This window comes from Quercus robur, chromosome 2, assembly GCF_932294415.1.
Source record: "Quercus robur chromosome 2, dhQueRobu3.1, whole genome shotgun sequence".
NCBI classification, from domain to species: Eukaryota; Viridiplantae; Streptophyta; class Magnoliopsida; order Fagales; family Fagaceae; genus Quercus; species Quercus robur.
This window is the reverse complement of record NC_065535.1, coordinates 38,369,493-38,379,483: the sequence shown is the minus strand read 5'-3', so window position 1 is coordinate 38,379,483 and position 9,991 is coordinate 38,369,493. Positions and strand designations below refer to the sequence as shown.

Below are 9,991 nucleotides of genomic sequence, written 5' to 3'. Positions count from 1 at the left end.
TGAGTACAAAATTTTTTTTTTTATAGTGATGGTTGTCTATGCCACTAGTTATTTTTATTTGTTTTAAGGATGATATTGTAACGTTAATATGTTTAGTTATATTTTTATTTAATATAAAAGGTGAAAACTCACTTAATTTTTTTTTATAAAAAATTTATTATATATTATTAGTCATAAACTTATTATATATTTTTATAATTTTGAAATTATTAATTAAATATTTATAACATCACACCGGTTGGACATCGATCGGACCACAAAACTAAAAACCACCCCTTTCTTCGGTTCTTTAACCGGACCGATTTTTAAAACAATGGTTATTATATTAGGCCGTTCAGGTCCAACCATCAAAAATTAATCGTTAGCCACTCACACGGAGCGGTGGGTTTGAGAAAATAAAGTCGAAGCTGTGGTGGTACTGCATGTATGCTAATGCTAATGCCACTGCTACAAATTAGAAAATGGATTCAAGTCTGTTCCGATTATCAACTCCAACGTTTACGCTGCCAAGAGCAAGGCCCAGCCTTTCCCATAAAAGAATTCATTGTCAGAATCAGAGTCAGAGTGAGAACGTGGCGTTCGACGAAGCGGCTTTCGAGGCCGAGAGACTCAGCCTTGACGCCAAGGATCGTGAAACGATGATGGCTCAGTCTAGTAGTAGTAGTAGTAGTAACGGTGGTGACCCGAAAGCTTGGAAATGGGTAATCCGAAAGAGAATTTGGGATACGATGGAAGCCCTCAATATTGCTCAGAATCCCAGACCTGTTCACCACCGGATTCCCAATTTCGTCGCTGCTTCAACTGCTGCCAAAAATGTTTAATTTTTTTTTTTCCTAATAAATAAATAATGTCTATTCTTTTATTTATTTATTATATATATTGATGATACGGTTGGTTGGGTTGGTGCAGTTAAGTAAGTTGAAGGAGTTTGGGGTTGCCAACTGTGTAAAGGTTAACCCGGATTCGCCTCAGAAACAAGTTAGATTTCTCACACTTTCTGGTTAGTTACAGTTGCTTGGTTTCTTTTTTTTTTGTTTGTTTTTATCTATCTTATATATGTTTTTGTTGGGGGTGGGGTCCTTTGTTACTGCAATCTTGACATATATATTTTGAAGATTTTTCTTTTTTTGCCTTATTAGGCTGGCTTGATTTTGGTAGCTTGGTTTAAATTGTATTTGTTCAGAAAAAGAAGTTTTTTTTTTTTTTTTTTTTAAGATTTATTTCGGGTGCTTATGGAGTTAGAGAAATAATACTCAGCCTGGGACAACTTGCTACAACTTTTATGTGAAGCATCATATGGGGTGAGAAGAAGACACTATATTCATATGGAATGATAACTAACTGGTATTCTAAACTAAAAGGGCCACCATTAATTCTGAAGTTTGGCCAAAAGGTTTTTTTTAAATGATGAAAATAAAATTAGGCTGCAAAACATTCAAGTGTTTTGTGCGACAGAATTTGGACTTGGAATGCAGCAGGATCTAAAAAAAAAAAAATTGTTTTGATTCAAAGTCAGCTGTTTGTAAGTTTAATCGCATCAAGCTGACTATATCTCTAGCTTCCTTCAAAATCATGAAACTATACATGCACTCAGGTTTGGGAAGCTTTTATGGTTTTCTAAAGCTGTGCCTAAACATGCTTTCATTTGTTGGCTTCCCATTAGAAATGGCTTGACAATTAGAGATAGACTTGCAAATTGAGCTTACAATGGAGACATGCGTGTTTTTTCTTTAGAAGTAGAATGGAGAGATATGTGATCATTATTTTGAATGTGTGTTCACTAGAAGATTGTACAATGCTGTTTTCAACAAATGTTTGAATAGATGATCAATTCATGATTGGAATGCTAGGTAAATTGGGCAATTTCCAGTCTTAGAAGTTAAGGATTGAAATCTTTGGTTCTAAAGCTACCTTGGGCTGCAACTAGCAACCATATATGGCGTGATAGAAATGCTAGAATCTATAATGGCAGATTCAAATTGGAGGAAGGGGTTCTTTAATAATGTGAGATCACTGAGATGCAGGCTTATGACCTGTAAAAGGATTAAGAACATTATTTAGAATAGGTTGTTTGATGTAAGTGGCAAGTTCTTCTGTCTTTTTGGGGGGAAAATGCCCTGACACCCCCTGAACTTTGGGGTAGTTGCACTTGCACCTCCTGAACTTTTATTTTAGCCAATTTAGTACATAAACTTTGATCCTGCAGCAAATAGGCCCCCCTTAATTTTTTTCTTTCACCAATTTGGTACAAAAACATTCATATTGTACCAGTAACAACTTTTTTCTTTTTTCTTTTTTTTTTGTGTGTGTGTGTGTGGCTAATTTAACCTCTTTTTGCACCAAATCATTAAAAAAGAATGAAAATGAAGGGATTGTACTGCAACATAAATGTTTATGGGTCTTGTTGTTACGGTATCAAAGTTTATGTACTAAATTGGCTAAAATAAAAGTTAGGGGCTCTATTTTTAACCGTGCTAAAGTTTCTAAATTGGCTAAAATAAAAGTTCACAGGTGTAAGTGCAGCTACTCCCAAAGTTCAAGGGGTGTCTAGGCATTTTACCTGTCTTTTTATAAAAGATGAAGTTTTTTGTTTTTTAATTTTTTTGGGTAGTCTTCAGATGTATCTGCTAGTGTTAAGTATTCTATTTTTTCTTGAATGAAATACTAATTCATCCAAAATAAAAGGACTGGTTTTACTAATAATTGAACTTGCATTTCTTTGAATTGACATACTGTTCTTCACATGAAGTTTAACCCTTTACATTACATTTAATACCAGTAACAACGTAAACTTTTTCACATAAAAATCTTATTTATCTTTACGACCTTGTATCGTGTGCAGGTGGAAAGAAGTTGTTAACTCCTCAGCCCCGATTAAGGACTGGGTTTTTCTCTGTTCTTGAATCCCATATGTTAACTCCTAGTGCCATCTATGAGGCTTGCACCTCTGTTGGGGTTGCCAAGTATGGCCGGTCTATTGGACTAGATGAAAAGATAAAGGTGGATCTAATTGTTATTGGCTCAGTTGCTGTTGACCCAAAGACAGGTGCTCGACTTGGCAAGGGTGAGGTAATAACAAACTACTTGTTGCTTTACAATTTGGCTCTTTTACTTTTAGAAAGGGTGAAAAATGTAAGATTAAAACAAGATTCTAGAATCTTAATGTTGCAAATCATGCATACCAGTTGTATGGTTGGCATGGAAGTTCCAAGGCCAGAGTTTGACATCCCTGTGCTCCTTTGTTGGGTGCTAATACAAAAATGTTCCTGGCTATGGGCTTGCTTCATTAAGTACTATTTTTCTCATTGTCTCATGATTTAGATTACCTTTACCAGACTATGTCTAATGCTAAAGATCACATTTACTTGCTGACCCTTAATCATTTTTCTTTTATATAGCTCAGTCATGATTTGTGAAAACTTTCCGGCATTTATTTTCAATGGAGAAATGATTCCTGCATGTTTGGTGGATGCCTCTTCCTTTTGAGCTAATATAGTTTTATCATAGTTTCACTATATGAGTGAGCTAATATACTTTGAATAGGGTTAAGTTTTATTAACATCTGAAGTGGTGCTGAGTCATTTATGTAACTTAAAGAAGTTTTGATTCCAAGTTTGACTTTGCTCGCTGAAAATATAGTTGCATTACATAATTTGTGTAGGGATTTGCAGAACTTGAATATGGGATGCTGCGCTACATGGGAGCCATTGATGACTCAACACCAGTTGTCACATCTGGTAACTGTGATTTCTTTGCTCCTACCTATTATCTTTTTCCTTTAGGGAGATAGAAAATTGACTCCCATGTGTGTGCGCTTATTCCGTTTAGTGAGCTAGGGGAAACTCAAGATTTGCATTTTGAACTTGAACCTCTTCATTTCAGAATGTTGTTGAGCTCAACTTTCTAATAATATGGCATTGTGCCTTCTACATGCTCACTGTTTACCTCTAAGAGTATCAATTAATTATCAATGACCTAGGAAAATTTCATCATAAAGGTATGGTGGCATGTCTATACATGTGCCTCTTTTATAGGAAATGCAATTTCATTCCTTCTGCCCTATTTAACACTCTGTTATAATTATTTTTTAATTTTAGGCCTAGAGAGGAACACAATGGATCTATCACAAATGGAGAGGATCCTACATTTTTCTCTATCCTTTTCTTTACATTCAATAGGGTATTTCTGCCCCATTCTATCCCTAATGTTAATACTTTTAGAGGTTTTAGAAACTTACCTATTCTAAGTTTCAAATGTTGTGCTCTGCTGATAATTTCCTTTGTCTGTTTGCCTCTGAAGTAATATGTGAACATCTGATGCAGTGCACGATTGTCAATTGGTAGATGATATTCCAGTTGAGAAACTGTTAATCCATGATGTGCCAGTAGACATCATATGCACTCCCACCCAGGTCATTTATACCAACACGTGTATTTCAAAGCCTCAAGGTTGGTGAAACTCTGTGATTCATTTCATTGTTTATTGTCACCCATGATGTGAAGTCAACTTGTGATGGGGCAACCTGCCTTAGTGCCTTTTATGATTGAAGATAGTATTACATAGACTTCACTTTTGTTGACTATAGGAATTTACTGGGACAAGTTGTCACCTGAGAAGCTGGGAAAAATTCGAATACTGAGAGAGCTGAAGAGCAGAATTGAACAAGAGACAGGGCAGAAACTTCCTTGTGGTCCTTCTGAGAAACTGCCACCCTCAGCTCCTCGGAGGCGCTAACTTATTTTACAATATAACTTGGGGATAAATGGAAGAATATAAAAAGAAAGAAAGCCAAACCAAATGCAACTTTTATTTATTTATTTTAATATGAGAAAATATGACTTAATATCAGAGACGTGAATGTGAGGAATGAGTGATCATTCATTATTCTAATTCAATTGTATATACCCTTTATTCACTAGCCTACAAAGAAAAATGTCTATACATTTTGATGAATATAGTCTCTCTCTGAAGAGGATTTGGCTGGGAGTGGGAGATGTGCTCGTTGTATTTTTATGATGGGCTGCAGTACTGCTTCCTTTTATTTATTTTTTAAATAGCTCTTTTAGGTACGTAAAACTCTTATAACTATAGACGTTGTTGTAGTTATTTTTCAGTCCATTTGGAGGGCCATAGCATAAAAGGGTATAAACTTGTACACAAAATTCGCTATAGGAAGGGTTTGTTGAACCTTCGACATTGTGGTTAGCAGCCACACAAAATTCGCTATGGGAAAGGCTACTCCACCAACTTTAAATCCAATCAGCGTAAATAGCTTCTAAAATAGTATGAAGTGTATATATGATTTGACACCCCTTCACGAAGTGTAGTAAATTAGTAATTCTAGAATCCGTTAACCTTGCTATCGGGTGTATTTTTTTTTTTTTTGCAAAGGCTATCGGGTGTATTTAGTCTCTCAAAAAGAAAAAGAAAAGAAACAGTATGTATAATTCTTTGCAAATCAAATATATGTCCCATTAAATAGGGACTGCCAAAATTGACCATGCAATTTTTATGGCATTAACTGCAAATCGTTCATAAAAAAGAAAGACCGACCATAAATTAGGGACTTAAAGCTAGCTTGTGTACTAGTACGTTCACTCTTTTCTACCTTTATTTTTTGTTGGTAGAAAAAATAAATGGTTAGAGGAGGTGACCCATGTGGCTTTCTTACTTAGGTATTAACTATAATAGCATCCTAAATGCTCTTAGACTAAGATCCCACACCACAGTCTTGGATGAGTTAGGTGAATTTCACCCCTTTCTTCAAATCTAGAGGGTTTATTCCCTAATCTGCGTAACATCTTGAAGTTGGCTTCTGTGCAGACATCCTACAAGATGGGAACCTATCCCACATTTAGTTTAGAATGGGTCCAATCACGTCACCGTGTTGCAGCAGCTCGAGCAACAATAGCATGACAATAACCCCAAAACGCTGAGGTCACAGTCGATCAACTTGTTATGCTTATGCTCTATGAGGTCATTTATCTTATGACTTGTAAATGCAAAGATCACAGTCAATCAGCTTCTTATGCTTAGACTCTAGGAGGCCATTTATCTTATGGCATGTGTTCTTGGTTATGTGTATTTGCGATTTACAAATGAGAAAATCTAGGACTACAACTTTTTGAGCCACAACTTTGCTATAATTCTGATGTGGAAAATTGTGAGTGGTAGAAAAAAAATGGTAGATCCATATGAAAGTGACAAGTAATTAGTTGCAGTTTACCATATAGGATAATTGAGGAATGTGGCGAGGTAAATGTTGTGATTGTTTTACCAAAAAAAAATAAATGTTGTGGTCCTAAAATAACTCTTTACGAACCTATAACTACTAACCCCATAAACTAAGAAGTAAAAACCCCAATTGCCATAGACTAAAAAGTAAAACCAAAATCATAAAGAACATTCGCATTCGGTGATGCAAAATGCATTTTTAGATGATACAGTAGAAAAATATACCAAAAACACACCCACATCTAGTTATGTATCACTGTTGAAATTTTTACATATTGCTACAGTATCATCTAAATATAGATGATGACTATAACATGTATACCATTTATTCTATTTTTTGTTCACACTATCCACCAGTTAGACCTCCTCTCTCTCTCTCTCTCTCTCATCATTTCCTTGTCGTTCTCGAATCGCTACAATAGTCGTGTAATTGTTCCCAACGAATCACATTGTCGTCGTTCTCGTCTCACACTCTCCCTCCTCCCTCCCCTTCCTTGTTATTTTTAGCCCAACCTCTAAGATTTGGGTTGTTGTGATGGTTGTCCTGGCTAGGGTGAGTTGTTGGTGGCGGTGTTGATGGTTGTTGACATCGGTAGTCATATATGTAGTTTGTTATTGGGTCAATTGGTCAAGGGTGGGTTTGGTTTTGGATTTTAGTGGCAGCAGGAAATTTGGCCTTAAGGAGTGATTTCTCGGGTTCATTTTTTGTTGTTGGTGATAGCGTGGGTAAAAAATAGATTATTTTAATGGGATGAATTGTAAAATAAAGAATGAGATATATCGTGTATTATAAAACTGGTTATGTGAAATAAATAAAGTGACTTTTAGTGATCTAAAATACAGTGGCAGTGGTGGTGGTGATTTTTTTTTTTTTTTTTTTGGTGCATATCAGATGTGAATGCTCTAAACAAGCTCTTACAATTTTGTAGTCATCCCAACTTGTAGACGTGTGCATACAAATTTTCACCTGCTAATCCACTCACTCATATGCGTGTGAGCGTGCATGCCTATAAGGGTATGAGCATTCACATCAACTTATGCAAAAATTATTGTCAATTTTATAATAAAAACTTACTTTTTCTATTTTAGCTAACCATTTTTCAAAACACCCATTTGATTCTCTATTTTATACCCTTTCATTAAAATATCAATATTTTCTTGATTTTTTTTAATCGTTTCTCTCTTCATACACAAAAGTTTATTGGATTATGATCAAATTATATTTTTTTTATGTTCTTAACAATTTAACCATTCAATTTATAAACTGATATTTTATTCACAATTTTGAAATACAAAAAACCTGAAATTCAAGCATTTTAGAGATGAGATATTTATTGATTCTAATCATCTTGAAATTTTGAAAGAATTGAGAGTATAATGAAAAAAAAAAAATGAAATCGAACAATGGATTTGTCAAAATTTGCATTCAATAAAAGAAAATATTAAATGGTGTAACATTACTTAAAGTTACATTAGGTGTAAAACCCTACCCAAGTTTATCTATACTCTATACAATAACAGAAGCACTGTATTTAATGTTGCAAAAGTCCTATTGCGCCACATCATCAGCTACATCACTCATTTTTCCTAACAAAATTTCTTTTTTTGTGATATTAATTATAAATAAATAAAAATTCTTTGATGAGCAGGGACGGACCCAGGTACAAGGCTAAGGGGGCCCGGGGCCCCCTTGGGCCCAAAAAAAAAATTTTTTAGCAAGTAAAATTTTTCCAAAAAAAAAAAAAGGGGGGGCTTGGGCCCCCCTGAAGTTTTTGCTCCGGCCCCCCTTCCCCTATCCCATCATCCGGCCAGCTCAGAGCAGAGCCCATAAGGCCATAACCCATGTCAATCCACAACCAAAAAAAAAAAAAAAAAAAGAAAAAGAAAAAATCTCAACCCTCAGCAGTCCAAAACCAAACGGAGAAAGCAAAAACCAAAGGAAAAAAAAGAAAAAAATAAAAAAAAAAAAGAAAGGAAAGTGAGAGACCGAGAGGCAAGAGCTACGAGCGAGACGGAGAGAGATAGAGAGGCAGCGCCGCAGCGATGTCACCGTGACGCCGTGACGGAGAGAGACAGAGAGCGAGACGAGAGCGAGAGAGTGCAAAGTGCGAACCTAGCGAGACCCACGCCGGTGAGAGCGAGACCCACGCCGCCACGCGAGACGAGATCCACTTGCCGCCGCTGTCGCCGGTTGCCGTTTCCCGATCTGCCCAGCCCAACTTCGAGCCTTCACAGAATCACAGGTATTTACTCTTTAACTCTTATCTTTTCCTTCAAATTTCAAAACCTTGTGAATCTGTGATATGAGATTCTGAGAATCAAAGAAACTGTGCTTGTGGTGTTTTGAGTGTTTCTTGTTTGTGTTTTTACTGATGAACTGAAGTTACTGAACTGATTTGGTGATTTCACTGATTTGGTGCTTTGTGCTGCGGCTGAACTGTTTGTGTTTGTGTTTTTTTTTTTTTTTTTTTTTTGCCGTTTTGGCTTTGTGACTCTGTGTTTGTGGCTCTTGCATTATATAGATAAAAGAGATAGATAGAGAGAGTAGAGATTGTAGTGATGGTCAGTAAGTCAGATGGTTTTTTCTTTGTTGACCGGTAGTTGGACATTAGTTGGAAATAATAATAGGGAATAGGGAAAAGTGGAGTTGCTGTTGGGCAAAGGCAAGTGACAGGGGAGAAAAAAAAAAACAAAAAAAAGGTAAAGTTAAGAAAAGTTTTTGTTAGTAGTGCTTGACTGTCTGTAGTGGGATTCATTGGATATTTGGGTTAGTGGGTCAGAATTAGGAAGATGAAGACAAGAGACAACACAAAGATACAAAAAACATAAAAGATATAAATAAAGAAAGAGACAACACAGAGACATAAATAAAGGCAATTTAAACACAAAGACATTAAAGGCAGACCAAAGACAAAAAGAAAAAAATAAATCATATAATATAAGAAATTATCACACAAATTTAAAAAAATAACGGTAATTCTTATATAATTTTTTTTTTATTTGTAGATCATGAAAAAATCAACTACAATGCTTGATTTTTTCAAAAGAAAAGGTTCAACTTCAAATTCTTCCGAAGTCAACGTGGAATTGCCAACAACTAATGTTGCTATTCCAATTCCGGAAAATGCGGATGTTCCAATTCCGGAAAATGCGGATGTTCCGAAATGGAAGATGACTTTTTGAATGACTCTTTGATGTTATACATTGAAAAGGATATAGTTTCGACATTTAGTTTGGATTCAATAGTAGATGATTTTGAAGATTTGAAAGAGCATCAAGTTCCCTTTTCATAGATGATTGTATAAAGAAACAATAGTGTTTCACATCTTTTGTTTTTGTTAGTAGATTGTATCTTAATATATTAAGAAACAATGATTTTTGGGTATTTATCTTAGTTGATAGTTTATTAATACTATATGGATGCGTATTTGAAAAAAAAAAATTTGCTTATCTCTGGCCCCCCCGGCTTAAAATCCTGCGTTCGTCCCTGTTGATGAGTATACATTAAATGTGAAAAGCTAAAGTGGGAGGATTTGAAACTTAAATGTCTTTATTAGAAACACTACGAAGTGCCAATTAATTGAATTTTTTTGGCAAATTTTTTTGTTTGTTTGATAATAAAATAGTTATAATAGAAGGGCGGATTTGAATCTTAGATATTTTGAATAAATAAATAATATCTTTAAAATATATAATAATAGAGATTTATTAGTCATTAATTTTGGTTTCTTGGCTTTTCTTCTCTTACCATTTTTCT

At 35.1% G+C, this 9,991-nt stretch overlaps 1 protein-coding gene across 3 annotated transcripts; it reads left to right on the top strand.

The window, feature by feature from the left end:
- The first annotated feature begins 304 nt into the window (after window positions 1-304).
- On the top strand, window positions 305-4,933 carry LOC126713611 (5-formyltetrahydrofolate cyclo-ligase-like protein COG0212). Of its 3 annotated transcripts, XR_007651386.1 has the most exons (7): window positions 306-815; window positions 910-1,000; window positions 2,843-3,069; window positions 3,662-3,737; window positions 4,098-4,179; window positions 4,323-4,448; window positions 4,586-4,933. XR_007651386.1 is itself a non-coding variant. In XM_050413404.1 (6 exons), exons 1-6 carry the CDS (start codon window positions 462-464, stop codon window positions 4,307-4,309), a joined length of 840 nt encoding a protein of 279 aa, XP_050269361.1. In that variant the 5' UTR covers window positions 305-461; the 3' UTR covers window positions 4,310-4,431. The 3 variants fall into 3 exon arrangements, 2 of the variants coding, with proteins under 2 accessions (XP_050269361.1, XP_050269360.1); XM_050413404.1 differs by lacking the exon at window positions 4,586-4,933 and having other exon boundaries at window positions 305-815; window positions 4,300-4,431; XM_050413403.1 differs by lacking the exon at window positions 4,098-4,179 and having other exon boundaries at window positions 317-815.
- Window positions 4,934-9,991: the final 5,058 nt, after the last annotated feature.

Excerpts from the sequence above, each read along its gene's own strand:
- LOC126713611 (XM_050413403.1), top strand. The coding sequence starts at position 462 with ATGGATTCAAGTCTGTTCCGATTATCAACTCCAACGTTTACGCTGCCA. Across the intron at positions 816-909 it reads CTTCAACTGCTGCCAAAAAT|TTAAGTAAGTTGAAGGAGTT; the intron begins GTTTAATTTTTT and ends GGGTTGGTGCAG. Across the intron at positions 3,738-4,322 it reads AACACCAGTTGTCACATCTG|TGCACGATTGTCAATTGGTA; the intron begins GTAACTGTGATT and ends CATCTGATGCAG.